Consider the following 26,823-nt stretch of genomic DNA (forward strand, 5'->3'; position numbering starts at 1 on the left):
CGGCTCAGGTCATGATCCCAGGGTACTGGGATGGAGCCCCACATCAGGCTCCCTGCTCAGCGGGGGGAGCCAGCCTGCTTCTCCCTCTCCCTCTCTCTCTGCCACTCCCCCTGCCTCTGCTCTCCTGCTCTCTCTGTCAAATAAATAAATAAAATCTTCGAAAAATAAAAATAAAAAATAAATAAAAGTTTTAAAATAGCAAAAAATTCAAAATCACATTGTGAATATTCAGGGATTAGTTTTTGTTTTAATTAAGTAAACTGATAGATTAACAGGAGAAAATCATACAAGCTTATTTAATGTAAGTTTTACATGAGATGGATGACTTAAGGAAGCAAAGATCCAAAGAAATAGTTAGACCTGAGTTTTTTTGTGCTAGGTTTGATGAAAAGTGTACAGTCATGGAAGAATATGATGGGTTAAGGAATATAAGGTAATTGTAATGATCAAGGGTTCTTACTATTCTTCTTGGTGTCCCTTTGTCTTTGAGGTAAAGATGCTACTTGGTATGAGGAGGGCATATTTCACATGAGGATTTTATGATTTGTTTCAGGGAAGAAGTATGAGGCGGAGAGGAGGTTAGAGTAACCTTCCTGCTTCTCCTCTTTTCTCAGACTCCTTCAGCTGAAAGTATTCAAGATGCTGAAGTGCCATATATTGCACTTCATATTTCAGTAGCATGGCCTGACTCCAACAATTGCCATGACTAACTTGTACTGGAATTTGTTAACGAGAGTTCACCTCTCACTAATACTGCAAGTATTGCTTTCAGTTATTTATCATACTTCATTTGTGAAGGAAACTTGTCAAAACCTAATAAATGTCAACACTCTAATTGTAGAGACAATGAAACCACTTCTAGACAATGATTTAAGTAAAAATTATTTTAGTCGAATTCACTTTGTTTTCTATAAAAATACACTAAAAAACTGAGTTAAAACTTTGGTACTACAAATTTAGACAGGCTTCAACTTAGATGCATGTTCAAAATGCATTTTTGATAATAGCTAACATGTATTGAACAATTATTATGGCATTTTGCGGAGGGCTTTACGAGTATTCTCTCATTTAATCTTAACAATTGTTTTAGGTAGATAGCTATTGTTAACATCCCTGTTTTCCATTTGAGAGATAAGGCTTAGGTTAAGTAATTTGCATATATGATCACATAAATAAATGGCTTAGAGGGAGAATTTGAACCCAGGAAGCCTGACTTAGGAGGTCATAAAATTCTTTTAATCATGAAGATGTTCTATTTAGCTTAGAACTGATGGATGCATGTGTGACCAGTATTCCCTTGAAACAGTTACACCTTAGAGTCCTAAAATAATATAAAGGAATAGAAACCTTAAGCCATTTAATTGATTATATGGTGTTCCTACAACTGAGGAGGTTGTCAGTATTCTAGTCCAAAACTGAACCCCAGAGAAAACTTCTATAAAACTATGGAAGTCCTAATATTGAGTATCTTTTTGAGTCTGTTCTCAGCTGTTTCTTCATCTCCATACTAACCCCATTCCATGGGATGTCAGTACAGAGCAGTAGTTGAAGCAACCAAAAGAACGAAAAGTTAATTATTATGTAAACACTAGATCTTCCAACAGTATTCATGCTTGAAAAAGTTTCATGTCTTTTTGAATATTAAAGTTCTTCTCAACCTTAAATCAGGAATACTACTTAACATTTTTCCCTTTGGAAATACTGTGAATGTTCATTAGAATTTGAAGTGAGCCCCCAAAAGATTTGGTTGCTAGATTATAATTGTACTAATGTATCCCTGCAATTGACAATAAAGTAAATTCTAAATGTAGAATGTTAAAATACAAGGAAATTCTGTTAGTTGGCAATTATATTCAGCTGCTACTAGCCAAGACTCCCAAAATAGTGAGTTAAGCAGAACTTTTTTTCTCTGACAGAAAGGAAATTCAGTTTGACAATTCCATAGTCATTAAAGACCCAGGCTGCTGCTTTCTTTCTGCTTAGCTCTCTCTAGTGTATGACTTTCATTCTCAGGATCACTCATGGTCCAGGATGGCTGCTAGAAGTGCAGCTATCAGGTAGAGGCAGGAGAGGAGGACTCATACTAGTTTTTTGTGCCCCCTTCTAGTTGCTTTCCTAGTAATTCTATCCCACAGCCTCCCTATATCTATCTTATTGGCTAGAACGTAAGTCTATAGCAACAGCTAGGTGCAAAAAAGGCTAGGTCATTGCTACTCAGAGTAGAATCAGACTTTTCTTACTGAGGAAGAAGGGGAGGTTATTTGTCTCTGGAAAGCAGCCAGCAGTCTCTGTCATAAAACTGTAGGAGACATCTCATCCAGGCTTTTAAGTTTAACTTATTAAGACCCAGACCTGCCTAGCTGTCTATATAGCTGGGTAGTGGCAGTGTTCTAATCAGAACCTAGATGTCTTGCTGACTTGTATTAACCAGAGGGATAACAATTGCTTCTACTAATGTTGAATTAGGTAAAGTGATAGTAAATCAACCTAGCATTAATACGAGAGTTTTTCTTTGCCATTTTACCTCAACATCTATCCCCACTCTACCACCTTCCCCCAACACACACGCACTTGGATATCAGAATATTATTGCCTGATTTGATAAATCTCTCTATGATAATTTTTCCCTCAAGATACAAGTTATATTGGCTATCTAGATTGGGTGATTAAAATTAATAGTTTTAGTAGGCTCTAAAAACATTTAACATTCTTTTTAACATTAATGGTTTTATAACTTCAAGTGACTTTTTCTCTCAAATTTTCTCCTACAGTATAGCTGAAATACAGAAAGATGTGGAATACAGGTTGCCGTTCACCGTAAACAACCTGACAATTAATATTAACATGTGAGTAGGATTGTATCCTATATTTTTATGTACTAGTACTTTTAAAAATCTTTTCATTATTTTGTTTCTTAGTTATTAGAAGTAAATTGTTTAAAGTGAACATATTTAAAATATTACTTTTCTAGTAACTATAAATTATCAAAGTCACATAATTTCGTGAAACAAAAATTTTTTAAAGACATGGTAAAGTGTATTGCTGTAAGAAAGAAGCTGTTATACAAGAAGAAATGCAATATAAAGATGTAATGATAATATTTAGTACCGTCATTGTTTTTATTGATTTGCATGAAGTCTTAGTTGGAGGTAGGCTAAAAGAAAGGCTGAAAATGATGACAGTCAAAGGGATCATGTATGGAAAACTATTAGAGATATATTTACCCCTGCATTAGAAACAAGTGAAAATATTCTAGTCTTCAGCAACAGATATACTGTATCAACCAGAAAGTTCAGGGCTGAATTTGATCTACTAATTAAAGAAAAAAATTAAGTTAAAAACTATAATCAGGAGGTTATTTAAGAGGAAAGATTGGACAAAGTGATTGCGGAAGTACCCATTTAATTCTAAGTGTAATTATTATTAGTCTTTAGCATGAAAGTATTAAGTTATTACCTCAAATTGCATTAGGTAGCTGTGTGCTAGAGTAGGTGTTCGGGTGTGATAAGAAACACCTAACTTGAAGACAGGAACCATGGCTTATTCATCTTCATATTCTCATTGTCTAGCATAATGCCTGCACAGAGAAGGCCTTATTAAATCCTAGTTGAACAAGTGAATGAAAGTGTGAATGTATAATAGTGCCGGGCATTATGCTGTGTTATCTTGATATAGGAGCTTTGTGAATCCTCACAGCAGGGCTACAAACTGGGTAAATTACAGACACACACGTAGTGAATAGCATAGTCAGGATACAAACCCAGATTGGTTGGGCTCCAAAGGCCAATCGTTGTTTTTTTTTTTTACCAAACTAGGCTAACATCTTTAGCTATATAAATGAAGTAGTTTTATCTCCATCAAATGCCCTAGGTAGGGCTAAGTAGGAGAAGCCAAAAAGACCCAGTTCTCTTCGTGACCGTGCTGCCAAACAAATCGTTTTCAGAGCCAACAGGAACAGAGAGACAGTTTTAAAGGGTCATATTCTTCTGAGTTTAGAGAGATTTAGGAATCAGAGTTCCATATCCAGTAAGATCCATTTAAGACTTCAATCCTGAGTTTTAAATTTGTGGTAGTTCATAAAGGTTAAGATTTTCACCTCTTTTTTTTCTTCTTGTATTGAGAATTTACTGTTCTTTACTTGAAACCATGTGATTGACAGACTTGGGAGAGTTGTGTTAATGGGGACCATTAGAGCCCTATAGAACCAAGGCATAATGACAGCTACAATGTTTTAATCATAGTGCTTTTGCTTTTATCTACACACTCTTCAAAAATTCAGTAGATGGTGTAATAATTCTTGGCAGCATTTCATAAGTAGGAAAACCACAAGAAAATTATATGGCCAGAACCTGTGGTCCAATAGTCAGACTGGTTACTATGGGTCACCTGTTACAAATACCTGATCTGATTTTATCTGAGATTTTACATAGCTTAGTATATTGAGTTTGAAAGCAATTAACTGAGATGGTGTGAAGAATATCTTATAACTCAGGGTATCCATATTCTATAGTAAAGTTTTACTGAATTGAATTGCTTTATAATGTTGTTGCTAAAGTATATCCTTTTGTGTATTTTCGATCAACAACCATAACAGAGCACTTACTACTGTGAATAATTACTCTGAATGAAAGCATGAAAATTTAATTTGCTTTTAACTTTGTTTTAGAATTATGACTATATAACACTTGTGTTTTTTCCATCTGTTCTACATTTAACAGATTGCTCCCTCCACAGTTTCCTCAGGAAAAACCAGTGATCAGTGTTTATCCACCAATACGACATCACTTAATGGATAAACAAGGGGTATATGTTACCTCTCCATTAGTAAACAATGTATGTATATAGTATAATTTATTTCAAAGTAGTATAACAGGTGTATTACTTTATTACTACATATTTTAGAAATCTAAAATGCATTTGAAATCTCATTTGGAATAAGTAATTTTCCCAAAAAAAAGGTCACTATATCCAATAGATAATACTGATTTGAAGGTTATTTGTTTTTCTGTGATGAGGACCTGTTGATGTTAGAACTTTGGTTCACAGTATATTTTCCATAGTTGTTAGGAGGGGATAAAATTCAAATATGCCTTAAAGTTCTTAGGATACATAAATGATTGATTACTATGAAGGTTGAAGCACTATAACTTAAACGTATTCTCAGTATTTACCTTAGAACCTTCAAATTATTATTATTATTTTTAGATTTATTTATTTATTTGACAGAGAGAGAGTGAGAGCAGGAACACATGCAGGGGGAGTGGGAGAGGGAGAAGCAGGTCCCCCGCCGAGCAGGGAGCCTGATGTGGGGTTCGATCCCAGGACCCTGGGATCTTGACCTGAGCCAAAGGCAGACGCCTAACGACTGAGCCACCCGGGCACCCCTCAAATTATTTTTTTAAATGTGGAAATGTTTTAGCTCCATTATTGGTTAAATAGATTTTTAACTGATTTATGGTATTGAGTCTATAGAAAAATATTTTAAGTTGTAGATTGCTAATCTTGTCATTTGGCACAGTATCCTTTGTTTTTCATTTAGTTCTTGATGTGCAGAAGTAGATTTAAGATTAAGTTTTACAGTGACATGATCCTAGTAAGACTTATTCTGAAAGTGATTTTGATCATCCTGTATTACTCTTACTTTTAGTTTACAATGCACTCAGATCTTGGAAAAATTATTCAGAGTCTGTTGGATGAGTTTTGGAAGAATCCTCCAGTTTTAGCTCCTTCTTCAACAGCATTTCCATAGTAAGTATATTTATACCCCAAAAAATGTTTGTATAAATTTATTTTTACTTCTTTTTATCAAAGTAATCATAATAGAGTTTAAATTTTCGAATGATGTTAAAAGGCAGTTCTCTTCATTCCACATTCCTACCTTCATACAGATACACTCATACTTTTCAGAGGCAGCTGTGTTTTCTTTTTCAGTTGCTTTTCCAATATTTACCTTCATCTTTCTGAATAATTTAAACATAATATATACATAGTCTTGGTTCTTTAATTTTAGGTATTATATTCCAACCTCCTGTTATGATTGATGAGGAGTTTAGTTACCATTATCTTTCATTAATGTTCCTTTCCCCTCATTCTCTCAGTGATTGATATCATGATCTTTACTTAAATTCATTTTTGGTATTTTCATCACTTCGATTCTGTAAATATTCCCCATTGCTGAATCAAGGACTTTGTCATGATTACATTTCCTTTACGGTATAATTTTTTGCTTTTTCTGGAGTTAATAATTACTTCCATTTTTCCATTGGTGGTTTTATCTTTTTAATTTTCCACATCTTTTAGCAGCTCTGAAAAATATCTTTCAGATTTTTTCATGTCATCTGACCTTGACGACATGTATTTTCCTTGTGAATCTGCAGTTTGTTTAGGGACTACTGGAGATAACTTGTTTTTGTTCCACTTTTTGCATTAGCATCTAAGTCGAAGTGCTTTTCTACTCAGAATTTTGAAGGTGTTGCTATATTGTCTATATGGCTTCTATTGCAAAGTGTCCAATGCCATTTTGATTTCTGATCCTTTGTAAATTTTAGAAAAAATTTTTGGTATTCTGAAATTTAATGATGATGCAGCTTCTTGTTGGTCTTTTTATTTCCTTTTCTCAGAATACTTCTTGGCTTTATATCCTAGTCCTCCTACTTAATTTCCAAGAAGTTGCTCTTGCTCAGGAGTCAGGCAGCATTTTGAACACTGCCTGAAAATCTGCTTAGCTAGATTATCCAGGTCATTAGGTGCATCAGCCCCAGCCTTCATCTTTCCTCTCTTGTGTCTTTGTACTGGAGTTATAAGCCTCCTAATATCCTTCATCTAAAAACTGTATATCCTGTTTTTCTGTCAGGGCAGGGTTGGATATAAGTTCATTCACCTTATTTGAAAATAAAAGCCAGTAAGTTTACTTATTCTCATTTCAAATAAGTTCTGTGATAAAGTGCAGGTTATTAAAATGCAGGTTTGATGCATTCCTTAGATTATTTAATAGGTTGTATCTGCTACTGAGGTCTAAATAAAAATTGGTTCACAATAAAGACTTATAATACAAATACTCTCTCATGTTGGTCATATTGTTTCCAAATAACTTGTTATATTTATATTTATGTCACTGACATACCTTTAGATAAAAGTTTTAATTTTTTAACATAAAGATGAGCCATTTTTTTAAATAAATAAGCTAAACTGGAAAACTTAATTTTTTCAGTGATCATATATTTACTTGAATCAAAATTCAAAAAATATAAAGGGATATGGAGTAAAAAGTCTTCCTTCCACTGTCTTCTCCCTTACAACCTAGTTTTTCTTCTTGCTTGTATCCAGAGTTTTTCATTTGGGTGAATATGCATAGAATTTCCAAGATGTTTTATGACTTACAAAGAAATATGTACATGGAGTATTTTATTCCTCCTTTTTTACACAAACTGTAACATACCATTCCCCTCCCCCCCCTTTTTTTTTCACTAAATGGTATAGTTTGAATAGTTTTCCATTTTGGTACATAAAGCATTTCCTTATTCTTCTTTATGACCACAAAGTACTTGTTTTATAGATGTAGTGTAATTTATTTAACAGGACTCGTGCTGATGGATATTTTTGTTGTTTCCACTCTTTCCTAAAAGGCCCACCTTTCTTTACCCTCAGCACTGCAGCAAATAACCTTAAAAATAATATTCTAGCCAAATGTGAATATATTTCATAGATACATTCTCATAGTGGCATGCACATTTGTAGTTTTGACAAATACTGCAAAATTGCCCTACAGAGTAAGTTGCACCAATTTCTACCACTATGCACAATGCTTACTTTCCCATATTCTTTGCCGATACAGTATATTATTGGAATGGATCTTTGCCAATTTATAAGTAGAACATGATATGTTAGTATAATTTTAGTTGTATTTATCTTACTGACAATGAAGTTGAGTATCTTTTCCTATGATTTGGAGATGTTTTTCTTTATTTTTCTGTAACCTGAGTCTTCTATCCTGTTTTTCATTTTGCTATTGAGTTGTTAGTCTTTTTATCAATTTGTAGGAACTTTTTATGTATTAGACAAATTACCCCTGTGTCTGTGATATGAGTTTTAAATGTTTTCCCCCAGTTTATTTGTCTTATTTATAATGGGCTTTGTCATATAGGTTTTTGTTTTTGTTCTTTCTTAATGTCAAGCAATTAATCATTTTCTCTTATGACTTTGGAATTTGGGATCACAGAAAGTCCTTTCCCACCCCACGGTAATTATTTCCCAATGATTTCTTCTAGTTCTTGTAAGATTTAGTTCGAAGCATTTAAATCTTTGATGAATTTAGTTTTTATCATGTTATGAATATAATGATCTGTCTCCAATTCATTTTTTTCCAGCTGTCCCAACACTGTTTATTGACTGATCTTTTTTTCCATTTATTTCACATCTGTCTTATATCCTTATTCCCTTATGTGTTTCGGGCTTTTTCTGGATTTTATATTCAGTTCCATTGATCTGCATATCCATTTACCACTATTTGCTCTAAAAAAAAGTTGCTTTTCTTTTTTTTTTTTAAATTATAAAGGTTTTATAATTTGTTTTACCAGATGGCACAGTTATTCTCTTCTTAACTCTCCATCAGATACTTTTCTTTGTATAATTTTCCATATGAACTTTAGTTTCAAAATCCATAAAATTGTTTTCCAACATAATTTCAACTTATGTAAATTTATGTAATTAAATAAAATAATAATACTCCAGTTTAAAAATTGTTCAAGCTTTATATATTTTGGAACATATTTCAGTACTCTGATATGTGTGTTTTCCACACCACCAAGTAATTCTCCGGTTCTCAGCAGACAGTGTCCAGGTTTCCTATAGATATAATTCAATTCTGATGCTCTCTATCTGAAGGTAGTGACAGATCCCACAAGTTAAAGGCTCAGTCTCAGAAGACTGCTCCACTTTAAACACCAGTCAAATCCACAGGTTGTTCACGTGCTTCTGACCAACTGACTATAAAATCAGAGGTTCCCATGATGCCTCCCCTCACAGGTTCCATTAATGTGTTGGAGCTGCTCACAAAACTTAGAGAAATATTTATTTATGTTTACCAGTTTATTATAAATGGGCATTATGAAGGATACAGATGAAGAGCCATGTGAAGCAATGCACAGGGCAAGGACTAGAAGAGCCCCGAATGCAGGCGCTTCTGTCCCCGTGGGCCGGGGTGCACCATCCTCCCACCATGTGGATGCATTCACCAACAAGGAAGTTTGTCAGACCTCATTGTTCAAGAGTTTTCATAGAACTTAGTTTGCAGCCCCTCATTCCCTGAGGTTGGTGGGTGCAGCTAATAGTTCCAGCCCTTCGTCGGTGTGTCTTTCTAGTAACTACCCTATCCTGAGACTACATAGGAGCCCAGACAGAGTCACCATTAATTTTTTTGAATTACTGTTTTCAGTTTTTTGGATAAATCTCCAGAAGTAGAATTGCTGGATCATATGGTAATTCTATTTTGATTTTTTTGAGGACCCTCCATACTATTTTCCATAGTGGCTGCACCAATTTATATTCCCACCAAGAGTACACAAGGGTTTCCTGTTCTCCACATCCTCCACAACACTTATTTCTTGTCTTCTTAGTGATGGCTATTCTAACAGGTGTCAGGTGATAATTCATTGTGGTTTTGATCTGCGTTTTCATGATGATTAGTGATGTTGCACATCTTTTTATGTATCTCTTGGCCATCTGTATGTTATCTTGTAAAAAATATTTATTAATATTCCCTGCCCATTTTTTAACTGGATTGTGTTTCGCTATTGTAGGATTTCTTTACATAGTTTGGATACTAACTCCTGATTATCAGATATATTATTTGCAAATATCTTCTCCCATTTAGTAAGGTGCCTTTTTGTTTTGTGGATAGTTTACTTTGCTGTGCAGAAGTTTTTTAGTTTGATAGAGTCCCACTTGTTTATTTGCTTTTGTTGCCTTTGCTATTGGTATCAGATGCAAAAAAATCATCACCAAGACCAATTTCAAGAATCTTACTCCTTGTGTTTTCTTCTGGGAGTTTAATGGTTTCTGGTCTTAAATTTAAGTCTTTAATCCACTTTGAATTAATTTTTGTGTATGATGTAAAGAAATGGTAATTTCATTCTTTTGCATGTGGCCATCCATTTTCCCCAGTACTGTTTATTGAAGAGCCTATCCTTTCCCCATTGTATATTCTTGGCTACAATATATGCATAGGTTTATTTCTGGGTTCTGTATTCAGTTCCATCGATCTATTTGTATATAGTTTTATGCCAATAATATTCTGTTTTGACTACTATAACATTGTAATATACTTTCAAATCAGGGAGCATCTTTTTTTTTTTCTTTTTGCTGCTCTGATTGGGTGAGTTTCTCTGCCCTATTTTTGAGTATACTCCTCATTTCTTCTGCTTCATTTAGTCTGCTTTTGAAATCTTCTAGTGTATTTTTTTTTTTTAACCTCTGTGACTTCTGTTTGGTACTTAAATTTTTTATCTCTTTGTTGAAGTTCTTACTGTGTTTGTTCATCCATTCTTCCCCCAAGTTCATTAAGTGTATAATACTTTGAACTCTTATCAGGTAAATTACTTATTTCCATTTTATTACATTTTCCCCCCTGAGGTTTTTGTTTGTTTGGAACGTATTTGTCTTCTTCTTCATTTTCCTTGACTATGTTGGTTTCTATGCATAAGATGAAGCAGCCACCTCTCCCAGTCTTGAGGACTGGACCAGGAGATGAACCTTATCATTCAGTCCTGCCCTACCTCTTGATTGTCTCTAAAATCGTGTATTGTCCCAGGACCCTATTATATTTTTAATAGCTCCCAGTATTTGAGGGTGCACCAGGACCTGAGAAGACCTCAGCCAGCACCTGGATTCAGGCTGAATAGAAGCCAAACCTTCAGCCAGACCCTCAGGTAGCAGCTTTTAAAGTATGCAAATATATATAGTCTGTGGGGCTGCAAGTGTAAGCCGTGCTGGCCACCAGAGATCTGGAGGTCTGGTCCCTGGGTACAATTGCAAAATTGGGGCCCAGATGATTGTATAAGCTTCTTTCTGGGAGATACTTGTGAGCTGGAGTAAGACTGAGGGAGTGTGCAGAGATGGCATCCACCAACCTACGTTTCCTGGGAGTGCCTCTGTAAGCCCCTGGTTGTATGCCAAACCAGAAGCCTTCTCATCAAGCCAAAGCTTTCAGACCTGTTTATTAGACTCTTTCACAGGAAGACTAGGGGTGTGTTCGAGCTGCTGTCTGTGCAGCGCCCTGGGGGTGGTAGCCTGCCAACAACTGACTCTCTTATTGTTTTACAGTCGCATGGGACCCAGGAATGCAAGCCCTCAGCCTCCAGAGCCATGCAGTCAATGGGTATCTTGTGGATGGCAGCCACCAAAACTGGGGCACCAGACATAAAAACTAAGCACCATATGTGCAAGAGAGCTTCCTTCCAAGAGATATCGGTGCTCTGGAGTGTGACAGGGAGAACATGAAGAGAGCACCTACCACCCTTTGTCCCTAGAGCAAATCCCAGGGGGTCCCTGGATGGGGGTTAAATTAGGTACCTGTCCCTCAAGAGGACACTTTAAGATTAGGAAATGAGACCCTTACACCTAAAATCTGGGTGCCTCTCAATCGACTGCTTCTGTGCTGGGTCCTGGGGTAGGTCCTTTGGTTTCCAAAGCTAGATGTTTTGGGGGCTGTTCTTTGAGATGCAGGGCTTAAAAGATGGACTGCTCAGTGTGGGGTTCAAACTCTTGCTCTTCAGGAAGAAGCTTCAGGTTTTGCATTTTCTCCTGATTATAGGTCTCTGTTGAGGTTTCGGTTTACACTGAGATTGTGTCTCAGGCTTTCCTACTTGCTTCAAGATTTTTTCATATTGGCTTGATTTGTAGGAGTTGTACAACTAAATTTTAGGGCTTTTTTTTTGAGGAAATTGTTCCATATTCCTGCAGATTTAGTGTGTTCATGGGAGGAGGTGATTTCAAGGTCTTGCTTGATTGTCATCTTGAACCAGGACCCAGATATTTTTACACTGCAAAAAATAAATATTGCTCTCTAATTCAATCCCAAGTACATGCTGCTGTACAACTTTTTCTAATCTATATACTTGTTTTTTTATATGTACTTTTTTATATTTTAACATTTTTAGCAGTTCTTCTATACTTTTAAGTATTTTCCTTTAAAATCTTTTAGAAACGCAGTCATGACTTTGACTTATATTTTTCCAGATAAAGTGAGAGCTACTATTTAAACAACCTGTCTTGAATACATTTTCTGGGTTAAATGTTCTCCGTTCTCTTTATGAAGACAGTGATTGATGCTAATGGAATGCTCAAAACTGAAAAAGAGCCTGTCTATTCACTTCTACTCTGACTAGTTGAATTATATGTTTTCTAAAACATTTTCTTTTTTCATGGAAACCACACTTCTGTTTGGGGGGAGTGGGGTCATTATCAATTTGTAGAATATTTAATTCAATTATATGATTATAATAACAAGATTCTGTCTCTTTGTCATGACCATTGTTATTTAGAACCATTTGGGAATAATTTTATAGGTTTACCCCTAAAGTCTAATCTAATGTTTTTTTCTTTTTCTTTAGCCTCTACAGTAATCCAGGTGGGATGCCTCCTTATGCATCCCAGGGTTTCCCATTTCTTCCTCCATATCCCCCACAAGAAGCTAACAGGACTATCACTTCTTTGTCTGTTGCTGACACTATTTCTTCTTCAACAACAAGTTACACACCAGCCAAACCCGCTGCTCCTTCTTTCGGTGTCCTTTCAAATCTGCCGTTACCTGTTCCTACAACAGACACTTCAGCACCGGTGGGTATCTTCAGTTTTCTGTATTTCTATATCCTTGAAAACTCATCCAATTGACAAATATTTATTATCTGCCTTCTTGTGCCAGCCACTAAGTAAGTCACAAAAGATAAAAAGATTAAATCACATTTTCAACTCAAGTAACAAACTCAGAGGAGACCAGCAAATTATCAAATAATTGCAAGTAAGAATAACTTCCAATGGAGTAGAAGAGAGAGTCTAGAGTTCATGGTGAAGACAGTTGAGGAAACGGTCAGTGCTCCCAGGAACTGAGGTAGACCAGAAGGGATGCTTTTATAAAAAATGTGTCTCTGCTTTTTCACCACTTTATCCTTAGTGCCTCAGAGCACACCTGATACATACAGTAGGTGCTCACTTAAAATGAGCAGATAAATTAATTTATTTGTTTATGTTTAAGGCCAGATTTTGATAGGTGGTAATGAATTTGTCAGGATGAAAAGGGTTATATAAAGCTTTCCATAAAGAGGCAATATTATTGACAAAGTTGCAGAAACGTAAACCAAATCGCATTTTTTGTGAAACTGCCTTTAATAGATCTCTCTGACTGTCGTATAGGAAATAGGCAGAGGCACAAAAAGTGATCACGTAAGAGAAGTAGGTATCAGATTGTGGAGGATCTGCTCTCTACCATGCCAAGAGCTTCAAGTGTCTCATTGATTTTAAAAAAAAATTGTATGTTCTTAAATAAACTGGTAACTATTGCCCTGTGGGATGTTACTGAGAGACTACTACTTTATGAATAAAACATAAAATGATTTTAAAACCTCCATTTTAACCTTAAGTGAGTATCACCCACAGTAATACTCAAATATTATAAACCTTATTATATCCAACTTTACTAATTTTAGTGTTTGTAATAATTTAGATTAGGCCCAAGTGGAGTTTGTTTTTCTAATACCATTCATCATTTTAGTAAGAAATATTATGAACAAATACTGTGAATATCATGAACAATATTAATTACAATTAGTAGGATAAACAAAGTTACAAGAGATGTTTTCAAGGATCCTCTGTTTTAAAAAGTCGTTTATAAAACAATGGATTACCTATTCCTTATCTACCCTACTGTCTTGTCAGACTTAGTTATGTAACTATTCAGACTTTTGCAACTTACTACATTTTTTTTTATATTTAGTATCTTTTATTTGAGGCAAATGTATTCATATGTATCAATGAAATCCACAGATGATTCTCTACATTAGTCACAGATACACTTAAGCGTTTTATTTAATATATACTTGCCCAAGAAAGAGGTTAGCACAGGTACTCACATGATCCTCACCCCCCCAAAAAAAAAAAAAAAATTTAATCCTCTATGTATAAAGTACACTGAAAAAAATAAGAGTAAAGAAAGAAGGGGAGAATAAGGACAATGTAAAGTACAAAGATGAAGGTGATAATGAAACATGGGATGTAGTACATTAAAAATTACATTTATAAGTAAATAGGAGCAGTCAAAAAGATGGCTAAAACTTAATTACCATTTCATACTTCTCTTTAGATAAGCCAAGATGGTTTTGGTTACAAGATGCCAGATATCCCTGATACATTTCCAGAACTCTCAGAACTAAGGTAAAAAACTTGGAGAGTAATGTCAGTATTCATTATCTCTTTGACAATGATAAATACAAACCAGATCATCATTTTCATACCTGTATTAAAGAAAATGATTTTTTAAATCCTCACTATTTCTATACTGTGGCTGTTTTAGTTATACAAATCAGCTTTCTGTCTTGTAGTTTGTATTTATTGAGTGAGTATGTACCTAGGGATTTTTCTAGATGCTGGAAATGATATAATAGTTACCAGGATAACAATGTTGTTCTCTCTTGAGGCTTACATTATTGTGAAAATTATTTCTCAATACATCATCCCTGGTGATTTAAAATATTTTTTGGCTTATTTTAGACTTTTTCATTTATCCTTTTGTAGGTAGAACTTTGTACATAGAGGAACACATTAATGTTCTCATAAAGAAAAATCACAGTGTTTTTACAGAGCCAAATTGTATTCAAACTGATAACACATAAGTCTGTAGTATTAAAGTACTGTCTTTCGTAGAACACTGCTTCTCTAAGTTGCTTCATGAAAAAATTGTTTTATGGCCACTCAACTTTGGGAAGCATTGCATCCTTTATACCCCACTGAAGGTTTATAATACTCATAAGGCTGTTTTTACTAAGACTTCTGAGTGTAATTAAAAAATTTTTTTTGTAATTCTTGTCTCTGGGATATATCCCACCAGGGATATACAGCCAAATACCTATGAGAAATCCTACAGTTAAAAAAAAAAAAATTTACCTTAACTGACCCAGTGTTTTATAATCATTTTTAGGAAGTAGTGATTCATTATTTTCTAATAATAGTCAATGAAGGTTTACAATATATCACATACATGTTATGCTTGCAGCAACCCCAGAAAGTAGGTACTATTATTGTTCAGTGTTATAAAGGATTCTTTTTTTTATTCCTTCCTTCTTTTAAAAAAAAATTATTATGAAAATGTCACATTATACTATTATACATGTTATATTATGCACACTATATTATTACACATTTACTGAGGAAAATGGTTGTCTTGGAGAATTTTCTATATCCTGTTTTTGCCTGATTGCATCCTTGTAGTACCATTGAAGATGTTCTTCTCTTTCCTATATTTCTTTCTCTTGGTGGCTAGATCTAGAGTTTTAATTAGAGTTAGGTTCAGTTTTATCGAATCATTGAGCTGCACACCGTAAACCTACGCGATGTTATGTGTTATATGTCAATTATATCTCAATGCTGAAAAAAAAATAGGTTCAATTCTTTGGTCAAGAATACTTACATTGTAATTAGTGCATACTTATTACATCACATAAGGCAACAGTGATGTCTGGTTGCCCTATTTTTAGTGACATTAAGATTGAAACAGATGAAACCCCTGAAATCATTGGCTATCCATTATTTCATTAAGGATTGCAAATGTGATTATTACTGCCGGAATTAAGCAGAATTCTGTGAAAAGAACTTTTGTATCAACTATTTAGTTTTATTGAAATACACTTCATATAGGAATGGAAAGATAAATCCTTGTTTTTTGTTTTTTGTTTTTCAGTTTTCAGAATAATGAGTTAATGCACAAACAAGCTCCAAAGTTTTTGATAGGCAAGGTTTTCTGTGTTTATTTTTATAGTTGTTTCTGTGTTGTTAAGAACTCATAAATTTTTTAAAAAATATATTTGATGTGTTTCAGTATATTGCAGTCATTATTCTTCTTGATGCTTAAACAGTTCTATCTTGAGTCCCTAACAAACTCTTCACATTGGCTTCTATAGCCTTTCTGACAAAACAAAGATGCCATCATGAAATTTCTTTTCCCTGGCCTGAAGTCATTTCTCTGAAAGACACTTGTTCTTTTTCAAAATTACAATATCAATATTATTGCTATGATTATTGAATTCAAGATAAGCGTTTGTTTTTGTTTTGTTTTTTATATTTCTTTTGTGTTTTGGTTCTGTCACACCTGACATGTACAGCCAAATACTGTTTTTTAAAGTCTGAATACTACTTCTCTGGAGGATATGTAACTTAGAAAAAAACCAGTGCTTGTTTATTTCCATTTACTCTGAATTTTAGAGACTGCTTTTTTTTTAATTAAATTTTTTTAAACATATGATGCTTTTGTATGGATCGGTAGTCAAAACTAATAGATATGTTCAGTAAGGTTTAGCTTCCATTTCTATCCCACCCATCCAGTTTCCTCTTTCACCCTGTGGATATTGATTTTTGGCTTTGGTTTAGCCCTCCATGATTGCTTTTCCTTAAATATTTTATGACTATCTGTACACACACATATCCATATATATACCTTTTATTGTGACAGCCACACACCTATTAGCTAAATAGACACAGAGGTTAACATTGTTGTGATTGTTCATGAACCCTAGTCTTCATAATCCTATCATGATTGGATGCTACTTTCAGACCACTTTATGTTCCACTGTGGTTGATGTTTTATTGCTTTTAAGGTTATAATTTGCCTCCTTATGTATGTGTGTGTGTTATATATAGATATAGATATATAAATGATAGTTCAAAAATTATTTAGAGCCATATCAACTGAATAAAATGGAAAACCTGAATATCATCATGGAGAAAAATTAGTGACTGATATTCATTAACTTTTCTGTTGTGTTTCTAGTGTGTCACAGCTTACAGATATGAATGAACAAGAGGAGATATTACTAGAACAGTTTCTGACTTTGCCCCAACTAAAACAGATTATTACTGACAAAGATGACTTAGTAAAAAGTATTGAAGAGCTAGCAAGTATGTCTTTCCTTACTTCTTAAATTTCCTAAGAAAAATATGATGTTTATCTAGAAATAAACCAGAAATTTATCTTACAGGAAAAAATCTCCTTTTAGAGCCCAGCTTGGAAGCCAAAAGGCAAACTGTTTTAGATAAGGTGAGTTAGTTATCATTTTGAAGAAATCCATACAATTTAAAAATATAATAAAATAACATTTTTATTTTATCTATTAGTATGAATTGCTTACACAGCTGAAATCTACTTTTGAAAAGAAGATGCAAAGGCAACATGAACTTAGTGAGGTAAGATGTTTAGCTCTTTACCATAAGAATTTTTATTTATTTATTTTTTGTTTTTTTATTTTTTAAAGATTTTATTTATTTGACAGAGAGAGACAGAGTGAGAGAAGGAACACAAGCAGGGGGAGTGGGAGAGGAAGAAGCAGGCTTCCCACTGAGCAGGGAGCCCGATGTGGGGCTCGACCTCAGGACCCTGGGTTCATGACCTGAGCCAAAGGCAGACGCTTAATGACTGAGCCACCCAGGCGCCCCCACCATAAGATTTTTTTTTTTTTAAAGATTTTATTTATTCATTTATTTGAGAGAGTGAGAGAGAGAGAGAGCACACGAGAGGGGGGAGGGCCAGAGGGAGAAGCAGACTCCCTGCCGAGCGGGGAGCCCAATGCGGGACTCGATCCCGGGACTCCAGGATCACAACCTGAGCCGAAGGCAGTCGCTTAACCAACTGAGCCACCCAGGCGCCCCCGCACCATAAGATTTTTTAATCTGAATATGTGTGAGCCACATTCTTATTTTCATTATTACCAGAAAGCAGTTATTAGGTGTCTGTCTTTATAAGGCTTGATGAATAGCTGTCAATTATGGGGCATTATACATTATTTGTGCTCATGCAAGGGCATATTTGGTTCCAAAGCAGAAAAATACAAAACGCCCCATAAATAACTAGGAACATTATTCTAAATGCCAGTTTACTTCCTCTAATATAAATCTAACAAAAAACTTGAACTGTAGTCTCACTTGTAAGCTTATGTACAGCTATCTCAAGTGAAAACTTAGGAAATTGAAAAATATATGAAAATTATAAAGTTTAATTCACCACAAGTAATAGGTTTTATGCTAGAAATCCAGCTAAATAAAAAATAAAAACCACTTTACAAAATTCAACCCATATTTCTGTAAAATCTTTAAAAATGAAAAGGAATAGGAGACATCATCTTTGTATGTCATGTCAATAACCAACATCATAATTTAACAACATCCTCTTTCCTTTAAAGTCAGCAATTCTGGAAGGTAAAGCCAATGTAAAAAAACAAAACAAAAAAAACAACAAAAAAAATGATGGCAAAGGAAAATATAAATTTATAATGGATTTCAGATAATCATCCTTTAGAGTTAAAGACAAAAAATAATAGCTAACATTGAATAGTGATTATGCATCTTACACTGCACTATGCTATTTTCATATGTTGCCCATTATTTCCACAAAATTCTAGGAGGTAGGCAATGTTATTATTTTTTATAGTATAGATAAGCAGTCTGAGGCACAGGGATATTGAATAACTTTCCTGAAGTCATATAAACAGAAAGTATCAGAGTCAGGAATCAAATGTAAGCAGTCCTCCCTTCCTCTTAACCAGAAGAAGGTCTGAGAAAAGCAACTGAAACACTCTTAGCTGCACATTAGAGTTTAGTAGATGCTGAATAATAGTCACATCATTCTTTATAAATTCTTAGTAAGTTAAGAATAGAAATTAATTCCTTAACTTGAGATATTAGAAACCAACAGCAAGCATCACAATTGCCAGATATTTCCAGGATCCCCTTAATATTAGGAATAAGACAGTGAAAGGAAAGCAAAGGAAAGAACAAGAAACTCAAAAAGAGAAATATGAATGTCCAGTAGACACACTGGTGTAACAGTTACTCTGTCTTCTGTGCCATTTATAGAAGAATTGCTTGAAATGATTTTTGAAACACTTAAAAAATATAACCTTGATTCCTACGCTTGTCTCTACATGTGTTCACTCAAAATCTTTGGGGATGATGAGTCAGTCTTCTGTGTAAAGTATGTAAATCACTTCACTGGACTCTTGGTGCCGTCAGTGCAGAAACATGCCATGTTTTATTCCCCCATACACCCAGTACCAGGTCCAGTCCTTGGCACATAGTAGATACTCAGTAAATATTCAATGAATAAATAATGGAAGCATTTGAACAGATAGTCAGCCTTTCAATAATAATAATTAAAATCAAAATCTGCCTCATTCTTCTGAGCCAAACTTAAAAAGTTAAATGACCAGGGTTGGCAAGGGTGATGAGAAAATGGTTCATTCCTGTTCATTCCTGTGTGTGAGTTGCCACCTCACACCCACTAGCATGACTATTTTTAAAAATAGCCTGGGTGGCTCAGTCGGTTAAGGGTCCTGACTCTTAATTTCAGCGCAGGTCTTGCTCTCAGGGTCGTTAGTTCAAGTCCCACGCTGGGCCCCACGCTGGGCATGGAGCGTACTTAAAAAAAGTAAATTAAAAAAAAAAAAAAATCCTCTTATTTCTTATATTTAGGTCTTCAGTCCATTTTGAGTTAATTTTTAGTTATTTTTTTATTTTTTGAGTGAATTTTTATATATGAGGTAAGATAAAGGTCCAACTTCATCCTGCATGTGAGTATCCAGTTTTCCCTGCACCATTTGCCAAAGACTGTCTTTTGGTCTTAACACACTTTTTGAAAATATTTGACCATGTTTGTGAGGGTATATTTCTAGGCTTGGTCTTTCATTCATCTACATGTCTCTTCTTATGCCAGTACAATGTTGTTTTGATTGCTGTAACATTGTAGTAAATTTTGAAATCAGGAAGTATGCAACTTTGTTCTTCCTTTTTAAGATTGTTGTGGCTGTTTGGGGTCACTTGAGATTCCATATGAATTTTAGAATGGGTTTTTCTTTTTCTGCAAAAAACTGTCATGGAGATTTTGATAAGAATAGCATTGACTCTGTAGATCACTTTGGGTAGTATTGTCTTTTTTTTTTTTTTAAAGATTTTATTTATTTGACAGAGAGAGAGAGCATGAGAAGGTGGGGCAGAGAGAGAGAGAGGAAAGGGAGAAGCAGACTCCCTGCTGAGCCGGGAGCCCAGTGCGGGGCTCAATCCCAGGACCCCAGGATCACGACCTGAGCCGAAGGCAGCCGCTTAACCAGCTGAGGCACCCAAGCTCCCCTGGGTAGTATGGTCTTCTTAACAATATTAAGTCTTCCAATCCGTGTACACAAGATGTCTTTCCATTTATGTCTTCTTCAGTTTTTTTTCAGCAGTGTTTGTACAGGTCTTTTGCCTGTTTGGTCAAATTTAATCCCATCACTTTTGCCATATTCTGTTCATTAGAAGGGAGTCACTGTGTCCAGCCCACACTCAAGAGGTGGGGAATAATAGAGGTCCTCTTAGAGGGTGCCTACCACAATGACCTAATTCCTAAATCCCCAGGAGAAGACACTGATTGGCTCAGTTTCCACATTCAGTGGTTTGCAGCCAATGGATTCGGTTATTTTGTGTTTGGTATCTACCCCTATATCCAAAAGCTGAGGACCTGGGTGGTAGCAGTTTTCCTCAAGAAGGAGGCTGTGAGGGCGCCTGGGTGGCTCAGTCCTTAAGCGTCTGCCTTTGGCTTGGTCATGATCCCAGGGTCCTGGGATCGAGCCCCGCATCGGGCTCCCTGCTACACGGGAAGCCTGCTTCTCCCTCTCCCACTCCCCCTGCTTGTTTTCCCTCTCTTGCTGTGTCTTTCTCTCTGTCAAAGAAATAAATAAAATCTTTAAAAAAAAAAAAAAGAAGGAGGCTGTGTAAGGGATATAATGAATTGCTCCTCCCTACCCCTATCTCATTTCCTTTGCCTCTAAGGAGTTTTTCTGAGCAGTGTAAACTAAATTAGTACTTGATTTTCTTTTTCAGAGCTGTAGTGCGAGTGCCCTACAGGCAAGATTGAAAGTAGCTGCACATGAAGCTGAGGAAGAATCTGATAATATTGCTGAAGATTTCTTAGAGGGAAAAACTGAAATAGATGATTTTCTCAGTAGCTTCATGGAAAAGAGAACAGTATGTAAAACTCTTCAGTTGAGGACAAGTGACAGTGTTATACCAAATTACTTAAGTATATTCATGAGTAAAAAATACTTTAGCATGTTACTGAGCTGGAGTTTTGAGTGCCATGAGAAGAAACTGAAGAGCTTCTCTTTTTTAAGAATGATAGCAATATTTTACTATCATTTTGTACTAAAGCTAGTAAATCAGCTTAAGTCTGGTCTTAATAGTTATAGGAGTGTACAACTTCTTATGTTCAACAAGTTATTTAAAAAGGGAATAATCTATAAATAGTTATTTTAAAATTTGTAAATATTATTGGGAACATTCTGCGATAGTTTCTGTTCTGTTCTGATTTCCAAAAATTAAGAAAGTCTACTTAACCGTATCTTGCCCTTCGATAGAGTTCTAAATATTTACCTGATTTCTCTGAAGCATCACATTTGAAAATTAACCTTTTGTTAATAAACTTTGTAAAATGTGTACTATGTATGTGCATATCCTGTTAAGGAAAGTGGGCAGATTTTATTGTCCCCATTTTCCATAAGAGAACATTGAAGTTCAGGGACGTTAAAGATTATGGTTATAGCATTAGTAAAGCATTGATTTCTGGTTCATTCTTTTGTGGTACTATATAGCTATACCTTAAAGTTTTTATTTATTAAGCTTCCTGGTTAACAACAGTAGGGTTCTTTGTTTTTATATTTTTAAAACACAGATGCTTGAAATTCCACAATCAGAGAATTGATATAAAGGGTCAAGGTTTATTTAACATTCTGAAAGTTCACAGGCAGAGGTTATCTTCCAAATACAATTCAGTGTTTGTGGGGGTGGGGATTCTTAAATTCTGAGCTACCTTAAACATTCAAAAGTTAAAGATGTCAACAGGTTAAGGGATTCTTAAACTTCGAATTCTGTCCTAATGGTAAGAAGGGGTAGGTAAATCATTGGAGAAGTGACTGGTATTTTAAATCATTTATCTTCTAGATCTGCCACTGTAGAAGAGCCAAGGAAGAGAAACTTCAACAAGCAATAGCAATGCACAGCCAATTTCATGCCCCACTATAGGTAAATTGTCTTCCAGAAAGTTTGAGTCAGAAGGCTATTGCATGACTACTCTTTAATTGAAGTCTTTTTACCAGTGCCTGTTTAGTCAGCTTTAAGCATAATTCTGTCATAGCTTCTGTGTTAGATGACATAGAAAATGCTTTGTAGTATACATTAAGCATAATTTTATGTACATTAGCATTTAACCAGTGGAAATCTTTTGGATAGTTTGTCACTATGCTGTTGGCTTAAATGAAATGTTTATTTCAGTGTTGGATAGCTACTTCTGTAGAATCGTAAGCTGTAATTCGTTCTTGTCTCTTAGCTGGTATATGGTGTTTACCATTTCACTTAGTTGACATTATTTCTCACTAGTCTCCTTTGTCATTTCTTCCCTTAAAATGAACTTCCTATCTGTTGCTTTTCCATCTCAGACCAGGATTATTCCAGTAATTGTCTTGCCAGTCACCTGAATGTAGTTTTTCTCCTTCCTGCACAGCACTGACAGAATGATCTCAAATACCACCCTGTGGTATACTTTCTCTGTCGCAGAACTTATGATGAAACCTTAGCAGGGGCAGGATCACTGTTAAATTTCTCTCTGTCTTTAAGCCTTCTATAATCTGGAGTATGTTTGGGAACACCCACTTCAGTTTTCCATTTTCCCCTTAAGTTCTCCATTTCATGTTATTTCTCCTATCACTGTATCTTTGGTCACGCTCTTGTTGATCTCAAGACACTCCCTTTTCCTCTCTATCTATGTAGTTTAGGAGTGATTTGGTTGTGAAGACTAGTTTGCACCCCAACAAATTTAAATAAAAGCTTGTATTATTGAACAATGCAGAAATACTTTATAGAGTCAGAATGCACAAAGGACAGCTCAGTCGCTGAGAGTGAAAACACGACAAGAAGCCATAATAACTTCTTCTCACACCCTTGCTAAGGCTGCTTGTTTCTCTTTTCTGTGTCTCTCTTCTTGCCTGCCTCTCACTGTCTTGTGCTTCCTGACTTGCAGCTCTTCAGAGCGCCTTTCTTCGCTCCCCTCGCACATGCTCCACCATTGCTCCCCACAGGCCTGACCACATTAGGACAGTTCACGTCGCCCATGGAAACTAAACAAGGGTTTCACTGCCAATCCCCAGGAAAGAGACTGGCCCAACAACAGTTTGGCCTGGAGATCAGTGTCATGTGGCTCTGTGCTCATTCAAGTGGGCTGAAGGAGGGGACTCTGAAGAGGGAGCATTTATAGGGAAGGATGGCAGGAATTTCTCATCTCTACCTCAGACTCATCTGCCCCTTCCCTTAATCTAGTTGTACATAACATTGAATTGTTTTCTTGTTTTACAAATCATACTGTCAGTTCCCCTTGGGTAAGGGCTGATTTTTAATATCAAGGTTTAGGAAGAAAGTAGGCACTGAGTAATTATTTATACGAACATGGTAGAATTCTTTCCCTACCTCTTTTCCCTCATAGTCAAGTTATCTTCTTATAGGTAGATCTTAATTGGAAGAGAATGTAAAGAGATGACAATTTATCCCCTTAAGTTAAATCTTAGGGTTTTTTATGTTTTCTTTTCAGATTTTCCTGAAAACATAAACTGCCAAGACAGAAAGGACACAAGACTAAGCACATTTTTATGTATGATTTGCAAATTGGCATTTCATCACAGTGGCTGAATTCATAGATATCCTGTTATAGATCATATACAGAACTGAGACTGATTTTGTACAGATTAGAATGACTGCTGTAGCCTTCGCTTTGAGAAATTTTTCTGCACGATTTGCACTATGTTTATTTATTGTTGATCAATCCTATCATATTTAAGTTCCACTGCTGTTCCTCTGTTCAATTATTAAGTACCTATGCATGTAATTTTAGCTAGTATCAATATTTTATAAAATTGCTTCGTTTAAATTTATATTTTTAATTTGACACTGCCTCATTTATCAAAAATGGTTTGTTTAGATATTTTTCCTCTAAACCTTTTTGAAAAATTACTATTTTCAACTGTAGAAAGCCTTATTTCTCCTTCTTTCCAGATGATGAAACTTTCAAAAAATATTTGTTTTTAAATATTTATAGTGTCAGGAAATACCAAACCTACTAATGTGCCATCTCAAGAAAGTAACTTTTAATACACAATAAATCAAGAGAATACATCAGCTGCTCATATATTGTTTAATTTTTAAAATTAAGGATACATTTAGGGGCGCCTGGGTGGCTCAGTTGGTTAAGCGACTGCCTTCGGCTCAGGTCACGATCCTGGAGTCCCGGGATCGAGTCCCGCATCGGGCTCCCTGCTCGGCAGGGAGTCTGCTTCTCCCTCTGACCCTCCCCCCTCTCATGTGCTCTCTCTCATTCTCTCTCTCAAATAAATAAAATCTTTAAAAAAATAAATAAATAAATAATAAAATAAAATAAAATTAAGGATACATTTAAGAAGCAATACAGTTAAATAATTATTTTACCTAATAGAAAAAAATTGCCTTCCGCTTCATCTAGTCCAACATAAACTTTCATACTCCTTTTTTTATATAATTATCTGATAGGCTTGTGATTGGATAATGATATACTTTCTAAATTCCTAATGTTAAAAACAATCTTTTTGTTAATAAATAGTAAATCTAGACACAGAAGTGAATGAATTCTTTTGACCTTTACTGTGAGTTAGCTTTTCATAAGAGAACAACTTTATTAATAAAATTAATATTTAACTTTTGGGCAGTCTAGTTTTTAATTAATTTTATTGAATTTGCTCTTTAAATTGTACTATGTTCAGCAGTTTGCTTCTATACCATGTTACAGAATGAACACAGTTTATGGGTAGCTGTCAAAGCTAATAAAGGAGAAAATCTGTAACTATGTGTATCTGAGGCTTGGTAAGGTGGTGTCTAAATCACAAAACAAGTTAATGCATACTTTTGTTTAAATTTCCATCCCAATATGTATTGTTATTCCAGATGCCAGCATATAATACTACAGTTTTGTTTTTTTTTTTAATTCTTTTTCTTTCTGTACATGTCCTTGGCAATAGAACTTTAGGAAAAAAAAAATTATTTTCTTAGAATTGAAAAATAATACTTAATCTGTCTTTGTGGAAGAGCACGTATTCATATGGACTATAAGTATATAATTGGAATAAAGATATTAACTTTCATTAATTGCCTGTCTCACTGGCGCTGTGCTAAGGGCATGCTGTTTAATCTTCAGAATGACCAGACATGATTTTTATGGATTTGTAGATGAAATAACCGAGGTAAGTGTTTTAAATTTATGGCAGAGTCTTCTGGGTATTCAGAAACCTTTGCATATTGCACAGACCAGCAGAACTTCCAATTTTCCCAGCAGTCACTGCAATGGAGGACATAATAGCCCCAGTCTTTTGCAAATAATCAGGTGGCTTTCTTAGAAACTGTGTAGAACCTATAACAAGAGAGCAGCAGATCACAGCCATTTTAAAAGGACATTAATTCATTTGATCTGCTAATTTTATTTAACACCTATTCAGAATAAGGCACAGTGGAAATACTATACAGTAACTCAAACATGGTTTAGGTGCTTGGGTGCTCATCTGCCTTCCCCTCCACGCAAAAACAAACAAAACCCCCAAAACAAAAAAAACCCCACATTTTCTTACACAGTAAATTTCTTCTACATAATCACGTAATTCATCTCAATGTTTTTTATTCTTTAAACCAAACTGTCCTAGTTTCATTCTATACCAGTTAACATAGCTTGCTTCCTCCTTCCAAAATTAATTTATTAGGCAACTTCCTTACAACCCAGTCATTAAAAAGAGGAATTTGATCATGAATATCTATCCGCATTTAACCAACAGACAATTTAGTTCAGATATAGGTTGTATAAGTTGTCCAAGACAGAAAAAAATCTGCATATTTTGGTTTATATTGCAATAGAAAAAGTAAGTGATTTTTTGGGTAATTTTATGGCTATGTTGTTTTCTTCTAAAAATTGGTCATTTGGAGAGGTCATGCCACAGGGGAAAAAAGGCCTGCCAAGGCAGAGGTTCTGATTTTACTTTAACATGTAAGAGAAGACCAGATGGAAATCAGAAAATAGAGGAAAGCTTAGGAGTTATTATTCAGAGTAGAAGTTTGTCATGGGTAGAAATTTAAACACTAATGTCTCAAATAGAAGAAAGTTGTCTAAATAAATGGGATGTACAGTAAAGATACCTGTTTCAAATTGGAAGATTTTCTAGGAATAAACAAGAGTAGGAAATTTATATTGGAATAGAGGTTGTTTGACAGGTAAGTTTGATCATAAATTACATTTGCTTAAATCGAAGGAATTTCAATGAAAATTGGAATTCATTTTTAGGGGAAGAGAGTAAACTTTTTGATCTTAAAGAATAAAGCCATATGCCAAGGTTTCCCTTATCCTCACCTAACTTTATTTTTAAAGACGTTCCTTTGTTGATTATGGTCAAAGTTCTTACCTACTTCAAATAATTAAATTTTCCTGAGTATCACTAAATAACAAGTCACTTGAGCTCTAAATATTACTAGTTGGGAAGT

At 35.0% G+C, this 26,823-nt stretch overlaps 1 protein-coding gene across 7 annotated transcripts in view; it reads left to right on the forward strand.

Moving 5' to 3' along the window:
• VPS37A (VPS37A subunit of ESCRT-I) overlaps nt 1-25,864 on the forward strand; it is a 43,572-nt gene extending 17,708 nt beyond the window's left edge. The window contains exons 2-12 of one of the 7 annotated variants that reach the window (XM_064585610.1): nt 2,772-2,846; nt 4,719-4,833; nt 5,648-5,748; nt 12,609-12,834; nt 14,354-14,424; nt 17,033-17,160; nt 17,241-17,299; nt 17,395-17,445; nt 21,109-21,252; nt 22,225-22,305; nt 23,864-25,864. In XM_064585610.1, the coding sequence (XP_064441680.1) occupies nt 2,772-2,846; nt 4,719-4,833; nt 5,648-5,748; nt 12,609-12,834; nt 14,354-14,424; nt 17,033-17,160; nt 17,241-17,299; nt 17,395-17,445; nt 21,109-21,252; nt 22,225-22,305 (1,051 nt within the window). In that variant the 3' untranslated portion in view covers nt 23,864-25,864. Of the gene's footprint in view, nt 1-2,771; nt 2,847-4,718; nt 4,834-5,647; nt 5,749-12,608; nt 12,835-14,353; nt 14,425-17,032; nt 17,161-17,240; nt 17,300-17,376; nt 17,446-20,218; nt 21,068-21,108; nt 21,253-22,224; nt 22,306-23,863 lie in introns of those variants that run through there. The other 6 variants (XM_064585611.1, XM_045879731.3, XM_045879730.3 and 3 more) reach the window with 6 other exon arrangements.
• The last annotated feature ends 959 nt before the right edge of the window (nt 25,865-26,823 follow it).

The sequence above is a fragment of the Mirounga angustirostris genome, unplaced genomic scaffold (genome assembly GCF_029215605.1).
Source record: "Mirounga angustirostris isolate CCGP_5_RB_7025 unplaced genomic scaffold, mMirAng1.0.hap1 SCAF_2, whole genome shotgun sequence".
Classification (NCBI taxonomy): Eukaryota; Metazoa; Chordata; class Mammalia; order Carnivora; family Phocidae; genus Mirounga; species Mirounga angustirostris.